Source organism: Coptis chinensis, chromosome 1 (genome assembly GCF_015680905.1).
Source record: "Coptis chinensis isolate HL-2020 chromosome 1, ASM1568090v1, whole genome shotgun sequence".
NCBI classification, from domain to species: domain Eukaryota; kingdom Viridiplantae; phylum Streptophyta; class Magnoliopsida; order Ranunculales; family Ranunculaceae; genus Coptis; species Coptis chinensis.
Genome location: NC_141456.1, coordinates 74,772,956 through 74,797,693, shown reverse-complemented (window position 1 = coordinate 74,797,693; position 24,738 = coordinate 74,772,956). Strand labels below are relative to the sequence as shown.

Sequence of the window (24,738 nt, the reverse complement as noted above, 5' to 3'; positions counted from 1 at the left end):
GCCCCACATTCAAATATCTCATAAAACAAAATTGAACCGTGGAGCCGCAAGGAGTATACCCGTAAGATTTCTCTAAGAAAACAATATTGTGCTTGACACCATGGAGAAAGGAGATGTCGCTTTATTGATAGGAATAATATGTTGGTAAATGTAAACAAATCTAATCGATGCGTAATGAATTGGTCAAATTTGTAATAATATGTAAAGAAAAATATCACTGTATATGTTGAAACAATAGGGTGGCAATAAAAACTATTGAGAAAAAAGAATGGTGAAATAAGTATATTTATAGAGCTTGGAATGGCAGTAAAAATGGAAGAAGGACTGAAGGAGAAGAATCGAATGGGTAGACCTTAAATTCTAGTAAATGGAGATTTCGAGCATAAGACGTTACGTATTGATGGTTTGGATGTGGGAGTAGCAAAATATTAGGAAAATTGAAGTAGAACGCGAATGTTTTGAAGAGGATACCTTAATTAGAGAGTCATTGTCGTAGTGTAACTTTAAGTGGTACTTGATGGTGGAGAGAGGTAACGGCTGCGAGAATTATGGGATTTATGGCATGAGAAACTGAAGAGTCTGGTCAATTATTCACTGAGAAACCAATAGAATATAATTGTTCATGTTTTTTCCTCTCTCTATTGTTAAGCCTCACCCCAGTCCCAAATACGTTTTTTTTTCTGATCGTCTATTAAGTGACAATTATAGTGAAGCCCCTCAATTCATTAAGTTAGTAAATAAAAGATCCATTTAATTCATTCAAAACAATCCCAACCGCACACGAAATTAAAAAACTAAACATAAATTAACAAAAAGGGTGCAGATAGAACATGAGATATGTGTAAAAGTATTTCACCGAAGAGTTATATGTGCGAGAGATATAATGATAGGAGGAATTAGGAGATATAATAGAGGGTTGTTTTTTTTGGAATTTTTTGGTTAATGGAGATTATTAATGGAGCTTATGTTAGGAAGGGGGGGTTAAGGGAGAGGAAGAAAGGGTAGGCGTTAATGCTCTTAAATTAGAAGAACCAATGGTTATGCCAAATCTTTAGTCCATTTGTCATTTATTTTATAGAAATTAAACTCAATAAATAAGAATTATTTTATGCCTTTATTCCAACTTTAATTGGCATTTTTAGATATTAATGTGCTTTAAAAGACTACTCATAGATGTTTCAAAACGATTTAGAGCGTACACCTATTCCCATCTAACTCAGATCCCCACGCGATCCCGACCTCTCTTTGTCCTGCCATTGTGTTTTATTATAATAGATATTATTTCCTTATAAGGATTTATTCTTGTAAAAAATAAGGTTCATAATATCAATTTAAGAGAGAATAATTGAATCAATCGAGTTAGTTTCTCTTTCAAATAATCAAATACCTTTGATTTAGTTAGAATATTGCAATTTCAGTGTTATTTACCTTTTAATTTATTTATTTAACACTGAAAAGACGTTGAGTTATTCATTGTTTAACATTGAAACCCGAGAAACCTGACCAACCCGACCCAACCTGAGTTGGGCTTGGGCTGAAAATTTAAGGACCGACTAAGGCTTGGTCCCGAGCTCAGGTTGAAGCTTTTGAAACTTGGGTTGGGCTCAAGTTAGGCCTCAACCCAACCCAACCCGCCCTAGTTCCACCCCTATATGCAACTAAGGGTGCCTGAGTGGAAGTATGTCAGGATGATACATAATATATAGCATTCTGTTGAGCACCGTTATCAGTTGGTTCGGGGAAGTTTTGGTCTGCCGAAGTAAGGATGATACACACAATGTATCATACAGACCTGTCATTCGTTATCTGCAACATGTGAGAAAGATCAATGTATCTATTTGGGTAGCCGCCTCTAAACTGAGCTTCCTGTCATACAAATCCAGAGACATGGTAATTCAAAGACATAATTCCAACAAGTCATGGCATTCCAAAGACAAATAATTCCAACAATTTAGTAATCCGAAGACACACAATTCCAACAAGTCATTGTCATCCAATGACAAACATTTCACCAAATACGTATAGTTAATTACATTAAGCAACAAATAGTTAATTACTTGTCCAATTCTAAATCACGAAGTTGCAGTAACAAGTCGCGACATGCACTAGCACTTTCCTGTGCAACACAAAGTTCAGCAGCCAAGGTGTTCATTACCGTACAATCGATCGCTTCACGAATACATAGACGCCTTTTAGATATATAACTAGACCCTTGTTCACGTCTTTCAGAAGTAGAACTAGAACCTTGTTCTGAGATTGGTGTTCTACTATCAACCCAATAGACAAACCCACAACCTTTTGATTGATCATGTAGTTAAATGTTGGAAGTTTACAACCCAATTAGATAAACATGTTTAATAAGAAATAAAAATAAAATGATACACAATTTATTCCTTATAATTCTGTCATACACAACTGATCTCGGGCAAATACAATATCGTTGTTTTTTGTTTTTTCCATTCCTAGTCACACCAAATACCTTACAAAGACCACCTCCACATGGACATAACACAACTTCGTCAGCCCATAGGAAAAAATCACAACTTGATTTTTGGGATTTATTTGAAGATTTAAACGTCCCAGGCTTCTAAAATAACCCAAATTACATGTTAAAATGACCAGTTAGAATCCAATATATAATTCCTCAATAACTCAAATTAGTAACAATAAACAAAAATAGCTCACCCAATTGGGGCAATTGTAGTACTTCCGACCTGGATTGTCATTGCTTCTTGATACGTATAAACATGACGCGTCAAGAGAACAATAACATCTTAAAAATTTGGGAGGGGGGGGGGATTATATTTTCCTTGGCCATCCTTTTCTGACTTACAACAAAATCAAACCCTAATAAAATTAAATAAATAAATCTAACTCACAAATATCAAAATCAATTATTGAAATTAACACCTGAGAGTAGAAGAGCAAACAACCAAAAGTAGTACGTTGGTGTTGTGGGTAGAGGAAAGTAGTAGTGAAAAAAAAAAAAAAAAAAAAAAAAAAAAAAAAAAAAAAAAAAAAAAACACGGACTTTATTAAACAAATGGCACAAAGAGATCATGACCAATCTTATCTAGGATGTTTATGTTAGCTGATATAAAAATATATTAACAATGACAAACAACCTTCATATGTATTTACAAGACCAAACCAACCACTGTACACATAATCAACTAATATGACAACAATTATGAATAAAATTATGAACTAAGACAAAACAAGCAAAATTAGTTAAGGATAAGTAAAATCAACTAATATGACAAGAAGGATGGATAAAAGCATGAACCGAGAAAGAACGAACAAAAATTATTACTAAATATGCATATATTATTAGTTTGCTAATAATATAAAAGTAATTGAAAAAACAAGGCGTAACAACTCAACCTTTAGTACAAAGTTAGTTTGCTAATTCAAACATTGCCGAGACAATTTCAATTACTAACACGCATTACATTCCTAATTTCAATTACAAATCATCTGAGAACATTATTTTTCTGTCAGAAATGTCATCCCACAACTCCATCCCCCTTCTTGTAGGCGTCTACCATTGGCCAAGAGGAGAGTACAAATGTAGCATGCACACAGGTTTCCAATTGACATCCTATAAACCTAAACATTTCTTTCTATATCCAGTCATAGTTAGTGCCTTAACCTATGCATACAAGCAGTCCAATAACCCATGTACCTTGATTGATACTGCCTTCTTCTCAATGTGTGTCCAGATCCATTTATACTATAACTTGTGTTTATACCGAGATTATGGCATTACTTAAATATTAATTTGCACATAAACATCAAATACACGGATCTCCAAAAGAAACCCAGATAAATACTATATACTATATTGAAATACTGAAAACAAATAAAATAAAAAATTAGGCCTGTCAATTTAAAACAAACAAACTTGAAACAAATAATAAATAAGAAAAATCTAATACCTGTCGTGATGAACCCCTCTTAAAACTCGATGATTGGAATTAAGGATTTGAGACGAGAGTGTAAAGAATAGAAAGAAAGAGATGACGATATTTTTATAGAGCGTCTACTATATGCAGGGTGAAATTGATCAGAGAATGCCATCGAATTTGAAGTGAACGATTGGATTTTCTGTTTGACCAAAGGGAGAACGAAAGTAGCGCTAAAGTGGAAAACCTTTTTTTTTTCATGTTTTTTTTGTTAACTTTGTTTGACAACTTGTTCACTCATTCTTCCGATTTTTCTAGTAGATAATGCTAAGCTATCACCACTTGTTTAAATCGTTATTATGTCCTACTAAATACCAAAACAAGGAGATAACTAGATAAGACTATGAATTGGCTTAGATCATGACTGCTTCAAAGTAAATACACAACTTGACATACTCATTTGATCGAGGAACTGGAAGAAGTAATGTTCGAGTTATATTCACTAATACTCAACAGTGATTCGGTGATGAACTGATGGTAGAACTTGAAGAAAAACAAAAAAAAAGTTATACGAATCCTTTCTACTTTTCTCGATGAAAACAATATAGATCAATAGAGCTTCTAGATTTTGGAAAAACAATAAACTATGATGAGTAATATTAACCAAAAAAGAAATAAACAACAATTATTAAAACCAAAAGCCAACAATCAATCAAATATATAGGGCTTCTATATCAACGCGCAAACCAACATCTACCACAAAATATCCACTGGAAACTGATACAATCTTGAAGTGATTATATCAAAAACACATAACATTAAGGCTTATTAATTAAGGAGCCTTTAACCTCTTAATCCACACATAAGTGCAAACTACAATAATATTCTTCTCTCCTCCCAATTGATGAGATACACTACAATTTATAGCACTAGCTACTTAATAACTAACTACTAACCTACTTACGAGATAATGCCTAAAATGAAGGAAACTAACCAACTGACTAAACAGGACCATAGACCCATGATCCTAGATTATGCACACATAACAACTCCACCCTATTTGGAAAAACAACCTTGTCCTCAAGGTTGAAAACACAATTCTTCTTCCTCGATCCCACAAGCGGCGACAAGATGTTTCATCATCTTGGCAAAGTATGGCAGCATCAACTAGATTGGTGGGGAATGACACTACAAGATTAATTTATGGAAGGGACAGGAGACTCCCAACCAATTTGTACCGGGTAAACCATTGTACATGCTCACAATGTTTCTTCTTAGTGCACAAATTGTTTCTTCTGTAACACCCACCTACTTAGGATCAATATAGCCAGACTCCAAGCAGTTCAGCCCTATATCACACAACCAATAGTTCCATAGTTCATATTACTCATCAAAGTACACCCACACCGGATCAACATAAGGGATGTACAAAGGTGTTGTGTTTACAACCGTTTCATCAAAGATCAAAGAGAAATTGCTGAGATACTACGTTGTGGAATTCTGAAACTTGGGAGGAATTAGCTCTACCTTTTCTTCGAAGACATCGAAGAAATCCGTTAAGTACCACATTCGTCACTTCTGAAATTGATTGATTGTCTTGATTGATTAAGTACAGTAACCTTCAATACTTTTCTTCACGCCAAGATATCTTTCATTTCAGTGAAATCTTTTTGACTGCATATCATTTTTCTTTATGTACCCACGCTCTAAAGATCGTGTGGCAGATGGGAAGGGATAAATTGGGTAATGACAGCCTAAGAATAGAACTGTTCCGATGCCACTTGATACAATCTTGAAGTGATTGTATCAAAAACACATAACATTAAGGCTTCTTAGGAGCTTATTGAGGAACTATAATAATATTCTTCTGTCCTCTCAATAGATGAGATACACTACAATTTATAGCACTAGCTACTTAATAACTAACCACTCACTAACCATTAACCTACTTACGAGATAATGCTTAAAATGAAGGAAACTAACCAACTGACTAAACATGACCATAGACCCATGATCCTAGATTATGCACACATAACAAAAACAAACCCCCAATCCCAACAACCAACTAATGCTTAAACCAAAATGAAATCTTAAACCAAACAATCTCTAATCAAACTCATAGTTTCTAAAAGAAATTGACTGAGAGAGTACCTTTTTGAGCAGACAGTGGGTTGACAAGGCAATAACACTCGATGATTGGAATTAAGAATTTGAGAATATAAGAACACTAAACGAAACTAGCGCTAAAGTGGAAATTTTCGTGTTTTTTCTATTTTATTTTTTGAATTTTTCATTAACTTGTTTGACAACTTGTTCACTAATTGTTCCGGTTTTACCCTCGCACTATATGTGGCTCATAAGACTGCAAACCACATCTATAGTGCGCATGCGTACTCTAGAACCTCTATAGTTCACTAAGGTTTTTATTTTATTTTTTGGGTTTCTATTTCAGTGGCAACTGTAGTTTGACATATTGACAAAGCAAATGCAAGTTAGAGAAGAACCAATTGCAATTTTCAATGTCTTCCTAACTTTTTACACCTTAACCTTCACACGTCATGTTCTTTTCAAGGACTACAAATATTGGCTAAAGATTCAATAAAGATTGCATTTGAGTGGAAGGCCTATCATTAGTCAGCTCTTTACTTCCTACTTTATCTTCTCAAATCCTGAAAGAATTATTCAAATAACCTTCGCATTTCTTAGCTGCCTTTTCCCAGTTACATTTAAATTAAACACTTTACACGAAGATCGAATGTGAAAATGATCAATGATACAAAGATTCCAGCAAACATGTTTATAATTTAATTCAGCGACTTACAAACTATACTGTCAAGAAGAACCCAACCAGGATAAATCTACTCGGACCACTGTTGTTTCCGCAAATCCATCACTTGTAGACAAAATTAATTGGTACAGTACGCTCATTGAATGCTGCATGACGTCCTTCGGTCGACAGGCATGCTTCTTTGATTGGAATGGAAGTGTAACGTCAAAGTTTTTACTAACATTCACATTCTCCCTGAAGAACTCGGATATGTTTTCAAAACCCCAAGTACAAACGGTGCACACCAACTATTCCCCAACTTAATGAAAAATAGTCAGAAAGAAGTTACAATGAAAAGGTTGAGTTTATCTCACCAATCATCATATGGGTTAACCACCCAATCCCAGAAAACGGCTTGCAACAAAACCTGCATTGGAATCACTAAGGTTTGTATTAACTAAAGATTTTCTACCGTGATATTAGCAGCATAGCAATCACATGATCAAAAGATTGCAAAGCAACAAAACTATAAAATAAATATCAAAGAAGCACAAATTTTGCTGTGCACACCATTGTATACAGGAGAAGCTCAGACGAGATGAAGCTCTCGACTAATTAATAGGTGCAGAAGGTAAGCATGAAATATACACTCCAACGGACTATATACAAAGAATTGTTCCAGGAAATATTACAAACTGGAAGAAACTGTAGCATACCAAAACTTATGATTGAACCACTAGCCTCTGGAGATGATCCAAGAAAACCTCAAAACTAACATCATCGGTGAAAATGACATCCCCTCCAGGCAGTGGAGAAGCATTTGAGTTATAAGTGGAAGAAGGATTCAGTTTTGCCAGCAAAAAGCGGGCCTGCATGAAGCAAAGCAAGCATTAAAACAGAATCAGCACAAGAATATAAACCAATAATTCAGTAGAAAGAAAAATACAGTAAACTGAATACAGCAAAAAAAAAGGATAAACTCAAAAAGTTACCTGGGAGCCATATTGATCACAAACTACTAAGCGAGGAACCGGAAACCGCTCGTTGTTTATTACATCTGCATCATCGTGTGGGGCTTTTAGCAGCTGGGCAAATACCTAAATCAAAACAGCAATTAAGATCGCAAATATTCCTGATATCCAGACATTCTTGGTATGATCTAACTATTTAATATGAAAGAATATAACTACACATTGTTTCCTCCACAGCAACCACAAATGTTAGAAAATAAAAGATTTTTTAGGTCTTGGTCCTAGTAATACTATACTATTGTTGAAAATAAGACTCAAGTCCTAATTCTGTGAGTTGAGTATGAGCCAAAGCAGTTAACCGTGGTCAATCTGCTTGTTTTTTCAATATGACAGTCAACTGCGTTGACACAGTCAACTCACAGAAGTAGGACTAAAGTCTAATTTCAAACAATAGTAGGACTAAAGCCTAATTACCCTGGTATTAGTAGGACCAAGACCTAAAAAACCCAAAAAAGATGTTGTAAACAAATGCAGCAGGTGACCCACAAAGGCCACGAGAACAAACAGCTACAAAACAACTCTTACACATGTTAGAGGGAATGCAAATAAGAATTACATAAGAGTGAGTTCTCTGCCCAAAAATAATATTGTAACAATAAGCGAAAAAAAAAATGAAAACTACTATCCTTCACCACAGTAGTCAAAGGTAGTGAATTCACCTTCAATCAAATATGGATTTTTAAGAAATCCATGAGAGAGGCCGTATAAGCTTAAAGTAGAAATAAGGGTCAATATCTAAAGCAGCTATTTCGGGGAAAAGGCCTTTAGCTAAAATGACAAAGGCGAGTTGAAAGTCTTCTATTCTTCCAGAATGATGTGTAAAAAAAAAACCATACACACACGAGCGCATACAGAAGAAACATGAAGTATAGTGTCCAACTTCGTTGGAGAGGAGAGTGTCCAACAAGCAATTAGCTACCACATCGAATTGTAGGTATGGGGAATGGGCTAAACTGTAACCACTAAGAAAGAAAACTAATTCCGGTGACGAAATTGGCCCCATCTTCAAACTTGGGTATGCGACTTTTTCCTTTCAATGGAAACTCTACTGACATTTAGTATTCTTCTAATCACCACTCCTCAAAATATAGACTCCAGGACAAAAAATTAATATTTTCACTATTTTATGTTAGGTAATTAAATAACTTTCTACAAATTACACCATTATAAATTGCTATTACAGCAAGCCTTTTCTCATCTGTTCTGTTTCTCTCAACTTCATTGATAAGCTCTTGGGCCCATCGTTACAACAGGGGAGAAAATGTAAAATATGAGTAAATGAAAACCTGAAACAGGATTTTTAAATTGATGAAATTGCTAATGAAATTTTAGAAAAATATTAGATTTCAGTGGAATTAGCTTTTATGGAGTTAAAGCATACGTTTGGTATTTAGAAGAGTGCCCAGTCTCTCAAGATCATATTTCAGATTGGCAGAGTTGCAAAGAATTTGTTTCTTTGCAATTGCGATTGCATCACGCTCTCAGTCTCTACTTCTTTCTAATCTATTTGCAGCAATTTTCTCAAATTACTGGACTAAATCTTTGTATGATGGGTTTTATGTCCTAACATGGCCAAGGCAATGAGAAGGCAAGGAATAACTAGACAAATATGTGATGTGTGTACATGTAATACTTCGAGACATATTTTTGCTGCAACATGAAACAGCAAACCTCCTCTTGCTTTTCCCTTGGACAATTTGGAAAGCTTAGCAAAATACAACAACGAAATCAAAGGAACACGAACGAGGCATAGGGAAAAAGGGAGAAGAGGGAACCAAGCACGAAATCAGATACAGTTTTCTTTTTCTTTCTTCTTCTACTTTAATCTGTGATTTTGGTTTTCTTTAACAGAAAACAATGCCTCACACAACTTACAGGCATACACTTCAGATTTGTGACTGTTTTAGGCGTATGCCTCATGTAGCTCTATTACTATACATTTCGCATGCACTTCAATACTATTTCACTGCATCTCTCCATGAGGCGTGCGCCTCACTACACTCTATATCTCTAAGCCTTGACTTAAAAACACCTTTTAACACATTGATAACATTTTGAATTGTGTTCTTATCACAATAAATAACAAAACATGTGGCATTGACAAAAAAGGACATAAACCCAATATCGCCAAAAGTACCTCATGTTCAGGTTGATCTTGGTAACCTTCTTTTCGCCATTGAGCAATAGTCGCTCCATGAAATATGACAACAGTAAAATATGAATCCAAAAGTAGGATCCTGTCAGCAGCAATGGCAGCCACATCTAATAGGACTGGTTCTGGGGCCGATTGAAACGAGTAAGATATCAATGATGGTTGGATCATTACAACTGAATTGGCTACATTCTCTCTATTCAGGATCATTCTAAAGTACGCAGTTTCATCCGGGCTGTTATTAAAGACCTGTAATCAACGAAATATCCATAAACATATAATCCGATTAGTATGTATACCACAATAAAAAATTAAAAAAAAAAAAAAAAAGGGAACTATTGCGAAAATGTAGCACATCCCTACTCCAATCTGCATTTTAGGCCAAAAAGACAATAAACTTTTGTTTAAAGTCATGACGAAGTGGACCTTGTTTCTTCCATGTCTTAATTTGTTATTAGAACAAAAGATGACTGTGTGTGCAGATGCACAAATCAGAGTTAGAACAAGCACGCCAAAAACGTACATTTTTTAAACTTTTTGTGTAAAGACGATGTGTCTTCTTCTCCAACAGTCTATACACAAAAACCCCAAAACTAATACACCAATTTTCACAAATCCCTCTATAATTTTGGTAACTGACACCCTTGAACAAGTTATCATGTCATTTCATAAGCTAAATATATAATATATATATCTAGCAAATCATTATCTTCAGTGCTTCACTGTGTAATTGTTAGAAATTAGAGTTTGCTAACAATGACTGCTAGGAATTAGGGTTCAAACAAGCAAATTGGGGGAACTGGCAGAGGGGGAGGGGGGGTTGGTTTGGGGATTAGGGCAATCTGATTTTGGGAATTTGGAAACTACAGTTACTACAAATTAAGTTGGGAAGGAACTACCTTGTATGAAATCTTGATTTGGTTTGTATTAGATCTCAGACCCACGTGACTTGCTTGTGCAGCTACGATGTCTGTTTTTGGTGCTAAGCCTTTAATCAGCACCAAGCTGGAGGTATGGCTGAGTGGGTTAAGAACAAGGACTAGCCCGTTCTCTCATTGGCATTGCAGTTCGTGGTGGCACGAATTATTAGAAGAAATTTTCATGTTCCCTAAGAAAAAAAAAAAAAGGAGATGGTCCACAGGAAATATAGAGCCTTGTAGGGTTGGTTGAGGGGAGTGACATTCCTCCGGGGTCAACTGAATCAAGGTTTATAAACTAACGACATCCGTTTGAATCTTTCATTGCTTACGTGACTTGTTAAAAATTAACATTAAAAGGTTCAAGTCATCATTCTGTTGAAACAATTGGACTGAATGATAACTGAGTAAAGTGCAAAAAACTTCAAATCACCATCTTTTTCACTGAAAAAAATAACGATGGCCTTAAGTGCAAATTGGAGTAAAGAACATGGTAAATTATGGAAATTCCCAAGATAATAAGCCAATAAAACTTGACGACTTACCTGAACAAATTGAGAACGCCGCAAATTAAACATAAATTGAGGAAATATTGAAAACCTTGGTGACAAACTAAACGTTGATGGACTATCTTTTTGGTAATCACCGAATCTAGAACATATGCGTATCAACGATCTATCCAGCCATCTGATAGGATCAAAATCAGCCTGCATAACAGTCACATCTTTCAATATACAAATGTGGAGATAATAATGTAATGGTACACATACTTGTAATTCCTTATCTATACAACTCAAAACACAACCACTAGGCCTCAGATTTTAAAATACCCATGTAGATACCAAACTATGTGTGTACATTTAGATATCAAACCTGAGACCGATGTTTATAGTCCAAATATTTGCCGTGTAGGTTCAACTAGTCCTTCAACATTTGGAATAAACAGTATTACTTTTACCCATTTCTTTAAAAGGTTCTACCTTTCAATATACTTTTAGTGTTTCGTCTAGGAAAGAAACTAAAGGAAATAAGTACTGGAATTTTAATTCTAAAGCTACTTAAAATCCCTATAAAACGCCAGTCAGTCTTCAATTACCTCACTCTCCATTTTATGAGAAACTAAGCGTGCCATGACAACGGCGGCTGCTTCTTGGTCAAATCCAGCAATTAAGTCCTACAAAAATCATCAGTTGGAAATTTTCAAAATTTGGGAGAAATCTTGAAGGGACTTGTACAATTCAAATGGTTACATTGCAATGGTGAAGACAAACAGTTAGAAGCATACAAGGAATACCATTGTACAACATAATCATCTAAAGAACACAGCCAGTATTAACTTAACCTGTATGCTACCAGGTCCAGCGACCCATCTTCTAGAAAGTGTTGTGGCACGAAGTCTCATTTGACCATTATTGTGCTGATAACTGGAGCAAATTATATGTACCGTGTCAGAAAAAAGCTAGATGCAGTACAGTCTAGGTCAATCCTATTGACAAAAACAATATATGAGAAGCTGGAATTCGTACTAAGTCAGAAATTGGAGGTAGAACGGATGCATAGTTTGACCAATATCCTCTGGGATGTCCTTTTTCGTGATATCAAAAACCAAGCATAAAGATGTAGCTTTATCAAGGCCACACAGCTTCCAGGCACTAGTGTTCCCCTGACCTACTATTGTTTCAGAGCACAGAGGACTCTTCTGTACCAGTCATTACCAACCAATCATTAAAATAAGGCATAACGCATACAGTACCAAACAGGAGATCAGTGAAGTGCATCAAGTATACCTTTTCAAGGGATGCGCACGGACCAATAATGCCCTGAACTTTTATATCCTGAGAGCAGCTTACTTCAAATATTCCACTACATTGAATATTAGTGAGTTTAGTTTAGCTTACTAAACGAATGTAGAAATAGCATGTGAACTAAACCATACGACATTTCATATTCCAACTTGTCCCAATAAAATGAACGTGAGAAAGTGCACAAAAACAAACTTGGTCTTCTCTATAGGTAAACTAAAGACAACTGAACCAAGTATGTTGGTCTTTGTGCGACATAATATAACATAAGGGCGATCTCTAGTGAAGCAAAAGTAATACTGCAGAATAAACACAGAAAATTACAAGAGAAATCCTACAGGCTACAGCTCCTGAATAACACATGCATCTTCAATGGAACATTATCAGAAAGAAAAGTAAAATCAAATCCCCTCATTCTTATTAGTAGCATGAAATGGCGAAATGGCCTGCTACTGTTTTCCTTCACCACAAAATTCATTTAAACTACTGTACGTACCCGCTAGAAACTGTTCACGCCTATTACCACTCCCTACAAAAGCCTAAACCCTAAACCATACAAAAGCCCAACTCTTAAAATATTTTCCTACAACGCTGTTAACCAAGGAAAGAAACTAATTTCCACACATTTTGATCTTCCAGTGGAACATGTGGCATGCTTACAAAACAACCCAGATCTTTGACAAATGTAGCCATCCTTACAACTACCAATGCTGTCAGCTGCGAGGCGGTAGGTTTCCCAAGTGACGGCATGCTACAGTGTGACCACCTTTGACAACATCCCAAAACTATTTTGACCATGTTATGAGGGGGGGCATGGACAACATAGACGAACTATGTTATGAAGGGTGAGGCGAGGCACAAGACTAGGTTTCCATCTAATGCCTTGAGTCCCCTCAATAACCACTTTGACAACAACCAGAAACTACTTTTACTAAAATATAGGAGCTAGTGTTATTATACAGTTAGATGTAGTAGCACTTTATGTGCACATGGAGTGCTACTACATCAAATCTAACTATATAATAACACTAACTCCTATTCTAAACAAATTCCACCATAAGCCGCCGCCCATCTGCCTTCGACAACACATTAATTGAATGCACATACATTGTACGAGCTTCATTTAGTAATTTTACATTACTATTTTTTCCAAAAATTTGTATTTGGTAATTCATCAGAGGTCTCGTTTATAAAAACCTGGTGATAGCTTTCAAAAAGCACCAAGTATGTTAAGAACAGATTTTACTGGCAAACAGTTAGGCATTTTGAAATATCAAAAAAGTCTACCACCTGTCCATAGTTTTTTCACACCACATGCAAATTGCTTTTTCTCTTATATTTAATTGCCCTCCAGAGACTTCCTATTCACACGTAAAGGTCATTATTGGCTAGGCATCTTAAATTGAAAAATGCTTGCTAGTCAAACCAAGAAAGGCTAGCGGCTAAACATAGTCGGGAGGGAATTAATTGCTAGATCTCCCGTATAAGATTTTACCAACCCTCCAAGTAACACAATAGTAATAATTGCATATAGGTGTTACAACCTATTAATGGACAACATATTACAAACTTGTAAGTCAACAATGCAATTGTAAGGACATTGTTGTGGGGGAGAGGAGAGAGAGGGAGAGTTGTGGCTTTTAGTGTGTGGGGCCTTTACCCATATGTACTATCAAACCATAACACCAAAAACAAAACAAAACAAAACAAAACCAAAATACTAAACAAAATATGCTTGTAAGAGAAGCTCATCAGTGAGTCAATTTTGATTCAAAACCGCCAACTTGGCCAATTAACAGGTGATTTATTTGGGGGTGATCAAATTAACTGATTAGTTTGTATGTGAGTCCTTGAGTGACTAGCGAGTACTCGTAATCGCCGATTCAACTGCTTAGTTGTTGGGTTGAATCTTAATCCCACATCGCATAACCCCTACAACCTAAGAAAGTGGAGGGCGAACCTTCATGACTGTTTCTTTTCCTCAGCAAGAGTGGAACATCATATGATCATAGGAACAAATGAAAATTACTAACAAATACAAAGTGGGAGGAAAAACAAAGCCACAAGCAAAAACATGTAGATCACAAGCCAGAACCCCATCACCCAGTACCTGCGAAGAACGATCTATACATCACTTAATATTTTTTGTAATTTTGACTATTTCCTACTATCTTCATCACCCCCCTCCCCACAATTATAATTCTTCTCAGTCTATGATGCACGGATACTGGTACGGGAACCGATATGGGGACACCAGTACAGGGTACGATATGGGATTTTTATAATTTTAGGATACGGGTACGGCTATTTTCTGTTATTAATATTATTTTACAATAAAAAATAAAACAATTATATGTTCTTTTTTCATAATGGACCTTCTGTTGTTTTAGACATTTAAAAGGGGCCTGAAAGTCGGTATTAAATGGGCAAGATATGTTTTACAAGCCTTAGATCTTTGTAATGGGCCAGATTTGTGGTACAGGCTTTAGTTCATTGTAATGGGCCAGATTTGTTGTACAGGCTTTAGTTTCTTGTAATGGGCTTCAATGGGCTGACTAAAACAAAGGGCTCATATACCCATTAATGTGGTCACGTGTTCCTTAATGTGTGCAACACGAATGTGTACAGGTTGTCTTTTGGTTGACCACCGTAAAACATTCAATAGTCTCTCACTCTCTCTCCACCATTATCGGGCTGAAAGAAACACAAAAGGTAAGAAACAGATCTAGATCTCTTCCTTTTCTTCTTTCCTCCGTCTGCCTTTTTTTTTTTAAGATTTCGGTTCACTGAGCCGTATCGGTGCCGTATTCGTACCCGTATCAGTGTCGTACTCGTACCGGTGTCAACCTGGTATTACGACAAAAGTGCCGTATCCGTGCATCATAGTTCTCAGTGCATTCTGGAGGGTGAGCATTTTTTTATTTTGGTGAAATTGAAAGAGACTAGGTTAGCATTGGTAAATAGTACGAAAATCTCGCAAGTATTTGTAACCTCACCGACATCTTGTGAATGAATATGCAGGCAACAGAAGCAAGATATGCTGTGGTATGAAAATCATGTGATAATTTGTGATTTCCCGCACGCATGCTCAATCCAAGAGTTGTGTCAACGCTCAATTAGTTAATAAAGTTGACTCCAAGATTTTGAGGGTTACTAAGTTGAATCCAATCTAAGTTAATAAAGTTGAATCTAAGTTTTTGTTAATGCTCAATTTGCAATTTTAGTAATTGATCTAGGAATTACTAACGGTAGAAGGAAACTCAACATAGACGAGCATAATTTTCATAGTCAAAGTGAATTAAAAATCGATAATAAGCTTTATAAGTTAAAACCGAATAAAATTGTTCAAATGAGGTCAGATGATCAGCAAGAAGTGAAGTCTGTATAAGAGCAGCTATTTCAATACAGTATACCTAATAAAAACTAAACCTAGTGTACATGTGCCCGGCTCTACAAAGAAAAGGTGGGGTTACATGCTCGTAAAATTTTGTTGCATATGCATTTTACAAAAGCACATTATATATGTAATTAGACAAAATTGATATTTATACGAGTAATTGCATAATTCGGTGTACCAGACTCGAGTACAAAAATCTGGCCTTATACCAGCTCCCGTCTCAAATACTACCCCTCCCCCAAAAGAAAGAAAAATAAAATAAAAATAAATATATGCCACATTCAGTTTGGGTCCATAGTCAGATCTTTTCTTCTCACTTCCATACTCAACCCAAGGCGACGTTAGCTGCGAGGCGCTAGGGGTGACCCTATAGTGTAAGCAATGGGTCTACTCAGGCTTTCAATTGCATACTAATAAAGGTATACTCTTAAATGGGCATCCAACTTATAATCAATTGGTGATAAGTGGAGAGGCCCCATGAATCATATACTTTTATGCGAGGCTTAACATATCCCATGTGGGACTAAACATCTCAACATATAGAAAAACTTGTTAATGTCACTTCTCATTTTTTTTCAAATCTTTTATTGGATAAAGGAGTATCTACATATAGCCGCCAAGTCAAGTGGTATTTCTTCTTACCAATCCATTAAAGGGGGAGGGGGTTTACACAGTCGAAATCCCCATTCTATGACACTAACATTTATTAAACAGTACACTTTTTGTTTGTTCTTTTCCTTTTGTTTTGGATTTAAGAGTGATGAAAAATATATTCACTTCATTAAATGTAGTGACACACCATAGGTCGAGCTAGTAACCAACCTAGTGAAACCAGTTACAAAATACTCAACAAGATTTTTAAATTAACTAGAGGGGAAGATGCCTATTGCATGGACACTCTTGGATTCGACTAAACTAGATGTCTGCATCAGATATTATCTCACCTCTATACATATATGAAGACTTAACTAAACATGGGCAATATCAACAACAATATCCAAAGCATATATAACACCATTCAACTGGCTCGTGACTACTCACTGGCATTAATCTTGAAAAGTCTGTTTTTAAAAGAAAACCACCCTCATAGTATCTGCATAGTGAGTACACAGTACTCAAATGGCTCGTGTTCCTCACCACTGTGCAGAGTCATATACCCCAAGGACTCACAAACTAAAGTAATCAAAAGATGGCAACTAAGTTTAAATGCTACTTGACCGCCTACTGTCGCATAAGTCTTGAAAATTTTGTTCTTACAGAAAACCACCCTCACATCTGCATAGTGCATAGACCGGACTCAACGAGGAAATGTTCTAGGCTTCTGGCTTTATCCACAACTAAAACCTTAACTATAGAAGGCTAAAAATATCAAAAATGGTTATTCCAAATAAAGCGTCTATCAACACCATCGGCATGCCACGTATTCCTTTCAAGCGACACAACGCACTGAATTGCAAACTAAGTAATAAAAGCTAATCACAGACTAATCACACACTTGCATGGTATTTCTAGAATAAACTAATGCACATTGGCTTGGAAATGAGAAAGGGAAAGCATGCATATCAAGAAGTGCCTACTATAAAATAAAACTACATAGAAACTTGCGGCATAGATGATGAGAATTAGTTATAGCAAGCCTTACTTGAAAGATAGACCAAGGTCATAGTCACTTGATTGGAAAACACGTCTAAGAGAATCTTTGAAAACAGAATGACCAAAGCTTTACTCCAAAGACGACAAGGCCCCAGTTCTTTCAATGCAACTTTTCGGTTCGGCCGGACCCACTGGAAAAGAATATGCCAATATGGTGAGGATATCCGGCATGAATCTAGATCCGGAAAAGGATCATCTACAAACTTACATATAAGCATGTAAGTAACTCTTTTCTGAAGTGGAGTTTGACAACCAATCAAACTACAAAATATTAATAATAAAGTACTTTTATTAATGATATCAACAAACTTTTAAGCCAAGATGTGGCTAGGAAAAAAATTACCTGATCAAGAGCACAAGCAAACACATCCGAACATGACCTTGGTTCACAAAGTTTGCTTTGAAAGTCCCTCGTAAAACTTAATGACTTTATGATAAAAGGGAACGAATCTTTATCAAGGTCCTTGTCTTGAACGAATTGGTTCAGATAGACTCTTAGACACAATCTGCAATTGTTATTTATTCCATAAGTGAATCAATAAGCCTCCATATATTAATCAATAATGAATTCATTCCCAACAAAATCCTCAAGAGGGGCATATTCAAACAACAGAGTAAACAAGGACAGCACTTTTTGTGCATTTGATCCCAAGTATAACAAAAGGCTTTACAGTCAAGGATGTATATGCAAACACGAGTAGAATCTCATGGTTTAGTAAGGGAGGGGAAAGTTTATTGAGAGTTTCTTCAGTTGTTTTGTCTTTTTTATCCTTTTCTCTTGTCTTTACACTTACATTTGATTGATTAAAAGAGAAACTTTATTACTAATGAAATGCAATAGAGAAATCACATTTCAACTTTAATGATTAAAGAGAAGTAGAGAACCACTATGACAACTAGACACGAGTGGTGAAGCTAAATGGCGGCTAGATTATGATGGTGGTGTAGGTAGTAGTGTATAGGTGGTGGCGATGGTTAAGAGTTGGTAATGGGATTGGTCAAGCGGCGAGACAAAATCTGGGAGTAGTAGAGTAGCGACTTTTTCCGGTGATGGGGTGGAAAAAGTGCCACTCGTGACGATGGTGTTGGTTTGAGCAGCCGAGTGATGGTATTGTGATGGCATAGGTGATGGTGGGAATTGTATACTACTAGTTTGAGTGGGAAGATGATGTGCTAGTGAGTTGTCTGTTGGTAGGGTAATGGTAGAAATGTGAAAAGATTAAATTTTTGTACTTTCTAAAAGTATTTCTATAGTTTTAAAAAGTAAAACCTCAAACCACAAAATCTTGAACCACATTTAAACACGCTTCTTAACGTTAAAATGTGAAGAACTTGAGTTCTCGTATCCAAAAGGGCACCAAACCTTGAGCTAATTTGTGATGCATCCCATTTTTGGATGTCCCAATCATTGAAGTGGAACCCAAGATAGAAAAAAAAAAATGTATCAACCTCCCATATATAGGACCCCCTTTGGTATCTTATTCATGCACATGTTCTTACTCACCCTTGGGTGATCGATCTCCAAGCGTTATATCTCAAACAAGATTTTCAACCCACTACCAACCTTGAACTTCACAGGTTTAGAGAACTATTCGTTATAAGTAATGAAGCCTCTCCACAAGGCATGTCCATAAGAAAAATAAAGACACAAAGTGTAACCTTCTCAACCGGTCTCAATCTCGTCCTATTCTGCTTGCCCAGCCACAAGAAAAAAAAACGGAAAAGGAGAGATGATACACACATTTTGTCCAAGAATCATGTGATAAAAATGACACATACCATTATACAATATGCCTCCATGTATAACTTATTTCATGTCATATTCACGTGACATAATTTGTATCAAGCTCTAACTTCTATGGAAAAGTAGGCTTTTTCGTTAAAATTATGTATCAGCCTACTCAAAATACAAGTAACCAATGACTCTTATAATCTAACAGATACTTGATAGGAAATTCCTGTTACTCATTTGATTTAGTACTAACAATTCATGTAAGCAACTGTTGGTGGAGTTCGGGCAGCACAAACACAGGCGATTGGTGAAAAGGGAATTACGGAACTGCAAAGGGGGATGAGAGCCTGATGAAAAATCCTATTACTTATTCTTACCTATACACCACTCTTTGAGGAGAGTTCTAATGGTGATATCATTCAATTCATAAAGTGATTTCAGTTTGCCAAGAACATTACAGACTTCTAGAGTAGAGAGTTCTAGCCTATTTTTTGAAACCGTGGGAAGGATCAATCCCTACATTGACATCGCTACTTCCAGATAATTTTGGTCGACCAGGGACAAATGTGTCACTCCTTATGTTCAAAATTCGGTTAACAAGCCGGAAATTTCAGATTTCTTGATGTCAGAAAAGTCCCCTGAAGCACAAAATATTATGTCGACCACTTGTGTCGATCCGTCCAGGGGGGGATTTTATAGATCATTGAGACAGACATGTTTCTCCCAAGATCTCAGAGACGTCAGTTGCAGCATTCGCTGAAGTCAGTTCTGAACTTTCATACTAGTTCTGTACTTCACGGTTATTTGAGCCCTCGTGTTTGCTAATGCATTGCTGCAAGAACGAATTGTTTCAAGGTACGATTAATTGCTTTCTGTGTTCCAATAGCTTGGCTATAACGTCTACTTCCAGCATATATCATTGGGAGATTGGAAGTATAATTCAGTATCACTCTGGATTTTCTTGATCCTGGAGAACATATACAAAGGCAAAGCTCGTGGTTCAATCCTTCTAAGCAGGGGAGAAGGATGTGAGTGCCACTCATGAAGTCATCCTTTTAATCCCCTTTCCCCCAGTGAAGGTGCGAACCGAACCCAAAACCTTGTGCCGAACAAGGTTTGACCAGCACTCCACTATAGGTTTATAAAAGTATTTATCCTTAACTTTATGCACCAAGCAACATTCCTGAGTGACTCCTTATTCAGGTGAGCGGCCCTTCCTCAAGCCGAGCTCGAGTGCTAGCCGTAACCCTTATAAAAATCGATACCAGCTGCCAGGCACGATCGGAAGATCGCCATCTCTATCTGAAACCTTTGAGCCCCAGATCAACTGATGGAGAGGGCTAGGCGAGCCAGCCAATAGAGACTCGTATGAGAACATGTTATTAGAGAAGGATTCATCAAATGGATCCCAGCAGAAAATTTTCTCTTTTACAATGTAGTGAGAAACACTATAATTGAAACTCCGCTCTCTTAGCCAATAAAAGATTAACATATTGAGGAAGAAAAAATTTGTCACTTATAAATTTAATAATCTTTGATATTGTTTTTAACCCAGTCGTGAGGGGTCCCCTGCCCTTAGCTAGCTGTTCTGACAAGTGACAATGCCTCGAGTGCAAAGGTAGGCTGAAGGAGGGACGGAAGGTTCACCCTGTCAGAAGAAATTCTCACCTTGAGAACAAGGACGTACTAATGGGCCACCCTATCCCACCTCCCCTTTTCTAGATAAGCAGATATTCAAACTTCTCTCTAACAATTAGCATACTCACTTGAGCATGTAAAAATTTGTTCTTGACTATTTAGCCTTTCTCCATTACACGTATCATGCAGTAGCGTGCCTATGTTAAATGGTTGACCACACCTCCTCCTCATCAATGTTTCTCTCAAGATCCTCTCCATCAAGCACAGAAATACAGCCCAAAGGAAGACCATCTGCCAAAAGGGCAGGGGTAGCAGGGCTCAGAGTAATGCTCCAAATATAAATTCACAGAATCCTCTCTAAAACAATCCTCGCCTCTAACCTCGACACCCTTAATACAGAGATAATTCAAATGTTTAATCCTATTCCTGACTCTAGCCATTTTATGAAAGAAGGCCGTTTATCGTCCACATGCTGGTCCCAAAAGTTCTGAAAGCCATGCTTGCTACTACATTCACCTTTTTGTAATCATTGATTAGTTGATGCCTTTTTCCTTTCTATTATTTTTTGTTTTTTTGCACATCTTCAGCATATACTATGTTTCAATAGGAATGTATTAAATACATAAGGGGCAGTCCATTAAACTATTCAAAGGGTATTTCAAAAGAGTAGTAAAATACACAAAAGCAAAGTCTACTCTTTAGTCTCGATCAATAACACCATCACCTCAAAAGTGAAATTGTAATAGTATACTAGTATATTGCATAGCAGTGGGGGTGTGAGCGGAGAGGGAGACGAAGAGAAGAAAAATGAGGACAGACAGATAGAAACCAACCAAATCAATTTTTGGCCACATACCCCCCCTCGGCCCAAAACGGATCACTTGATTATTAAAAAAACTGATAATTAGACTAAACCCCCCCATTTTATATACATGTTTAGATTAAACCCCCCATTTTATGATTCCTTAGACATAAACCCCCATTTTGTTTTCTCCCCATCACACCAACGTCAATATTTTACTTAATACCCTAACTGCCCTTGTTGTGTTTAGTGTAAGCTACGACACAAAAGTTGTTTTTAGAAAAAAAAAAAGAAAAAAAAAGTATGTAGGTATCCTTGCATACTTTGCCATTTCCTTCTTGTCGTTGTGTAGATTTCCATACATAGCTTGTTTGATATTTCATATCAATGTGCCAGTTTGAATCACATATTACCCTTTAACAAGTGGTAAAGCAGCTGTCCTTTGGATGTAGTTCACCCCCCCCCCCCCCCCGGTACTGTTGTTACACCTTATATTTCTTAGGGGTTCTCCAGTAGAATATGGGTGTCCTTTGTTGCAGATGTTTTGGATTAGGTTTAGCCCATTGTTGGAGGTTCGTAAACTGGAGATCCTAGGAATACTCATTTCCTTCTATTGAGGTAATAAATAGTATATTGCAGATGATATTTTCACAATTAGTGGGGTTTGTGGCAGGGGAGAAGTCAGAGTCATTTTGACAGACCCCTGGTACTCTGGCTTATTATACTAGTGGCAATATGATGGTGACAGGTGTTTCGTGATTATAAGCTCTTTTCCGATCCTTTTTTTTTTCTCTTTCTTGTATGAAGAAATATTATCTATTTCTGTCTGCTCCTTTTGTTGTTGTGATGATAATCTTTTATTTGCTATTGTATAGACGTGACATCGTAGATTCCAGTTTCTTGTTTATTCTACTATCGTGAGTAGATGGTAAAAACAACCATTCAGATACTCTTCTTTTCTATCTGTACCCTTGATATACTATTCTAGGCACGAGTTTCTTATTCGAACGAATGAAATTTCTTATAAGTATCTTCTATTTCTACCTTGCTCTGTGCTAATGTTATTACTGTAACTAATGATCTAGTTGTTCAGTTTTCACTTTTCATTTTTAAATATGACTTCTTTGGTAGTTCATATACAAATTTCATCTACTCACTGAATTTGACCAAGGAAAGCAGAGCTGTCGTAGACGTCTAGCTGGTCACAATGAGCGTCGAAGGAAGGGGAGTGTGAAACAGAACAAATGTTACTAGATTTATTTCAAGTTGGGGAAGGGCAGTTAGGGTATTAAATAAAATATTGACGTTGGTGTGATGGGGAGAAAACCGAATGGGGGTTTATGTCTAAGGAATCATAAAATGGGGGGTTTAGTCTAAACATGTATATAAAATGGGGGGTTTAGTCTAATTAACCCTTAAAAAATATATATATCATCGGGAACAAAACCGCTCGACTTCTACATAACATGTCTAGATTAAGTATGAAACAACAACTAAACATATTAAAAAATCATAGTAATATCTAAGTAGATAAACTTACAGCTCCTGGACCTTCTGTAGATGGTCCGCCAACAAATGCCATAATTCTAGCTCCAGACCCAGGAACACAGGCTCCTAACAAACTAGCAGCAACACTCAATGCAGTACTTATACACCTCGTGGCCCTCTGATCTGCTGGTACAGCCCAAGGATCTTTCTGAAGCTCCTCTAAAACCTAATAAAAACACCATTATTACATTCAATCAAACACACCCATTAGAAAAACGTATATATCCAAGATATCCACACAAATAAAACAAACAAACTTACGGAATTCAACGCAAACTCGCATTCCGAAGCGGGTAACAAAAACCTATTAATACTCTCTTGCGAAAGCCCGTCTCTCGCCCCAGCAATAACCCCAGTAGGTGGTTTAGGCTTCTTATCGAAAAAACACATATGATCCAATATCTGATCCTTACTAACTTCCTTATTTCCTCTAAACACATAACTCTTATTAATCAAAGGAAAGCCAAGTTCATGTACACTAACAAAAGTCCCAAAAGTAATCAGCCCCACTAGAGAATTATCCGGTACCAACCCGACCGCTTGCGACAAGGCAGATTTCAAGAAACCCAACTCTTCCTCAATCATACAAGTATCAACAACAAACAAAAACACAGGTGGCAAAACATAATTGGTTTTCTCCAAAGACTCATATTCAATAGTAGTATACTGTTGGAAAAGTTCAGCAGGGAGATTGTCTTGGGATATGGAATGGTAATGAGATGGGAACTGATTACGTTGGTGACAGAAAACACAGATCCAGATTTTGTTGATATAATCAGTTATGGAAAATGGGTTTAGAATTGATCTGCATGTTTTGCAACGTAGAGGAGAGTATGGTACGACGGGCATGTCTGGGAATGGTTTTAAAGGTGTGTAGATTGCGGAAACTGGGATTATGGAATTTGTTTGTTCTTGTTTTGAACCTGGGAATACATTCCATGGCATACGTACTCCGTCTTGGTATTCTAGATCCATGAATTCTGCCATGATTTTTTATTGGTTGATGGGAGAATTGGAGAGTGAGTGATGAGAGTTTAGAAAAACAGAGAGTGGTGTTTTGTGTGTTCGTTGTTTTATATGTTTTTTTTTTTTTTGGGGTTATGACTTGTGATTCAATTCGAACCAGCCCAGAGAATGATGAGTTTGATGAAATGCAAGTACGTTTCGTGCTCTAATTTGGACTCAATTCAAACCAGCCCAGCCCACGCTACATTGTAGATTTGGTATTTTATTTATGAACTTGTTCAATTCTTCGTCTCACTCATCAACAACAATGCAAATGATGATAGTCTTAAGGAAAAATATTATGAGTTATAGTTGCCATCAAACATTAGTTATGATGCAACTCAGAGACAAATTATTGTTTGTTCCCGTGAGATAATCAGCCTGTGGAA

The 24,738-nt window shown here is 36.6% G+C and overlaps 1 protein-coding gene across 1 annotated transcript; it reads right to left on the bottom strand.

Moving 5' to 3' along the window:
* Positions 1-6,583: 6,583 nt before the first annotated feature.
* LOC147525192 (Sec23/Sec24 protein transport family protein) lies at positions 6,584-24,456 on the bottom strand. The gene is given in 13 exon segments (XM_086605653.1): positions 6,584-7,099; positions 7,389-7,541; positions 7,665-7,769; positions 9,841-10,104; positions 11,318-11,479; positions 11,869-11,946; positions 12,115-12,196; positions 12,299-12,471; positions 12,560-12,635; positions 17,614-17,799; positions 18,015-18,130; positions 23,337-23,510; positions 23,606-24,456. Coding segments are annotated over 12 exon segments (2,289 nt in total). The 5' UTR covers positions 24,332-24,456; the 3' UTR covers positions 6,584-7,099; positions 7,389-7,394.
* Between the last annotated feature and the right edge of the window lie 282 nt (positions 24,457-24,738).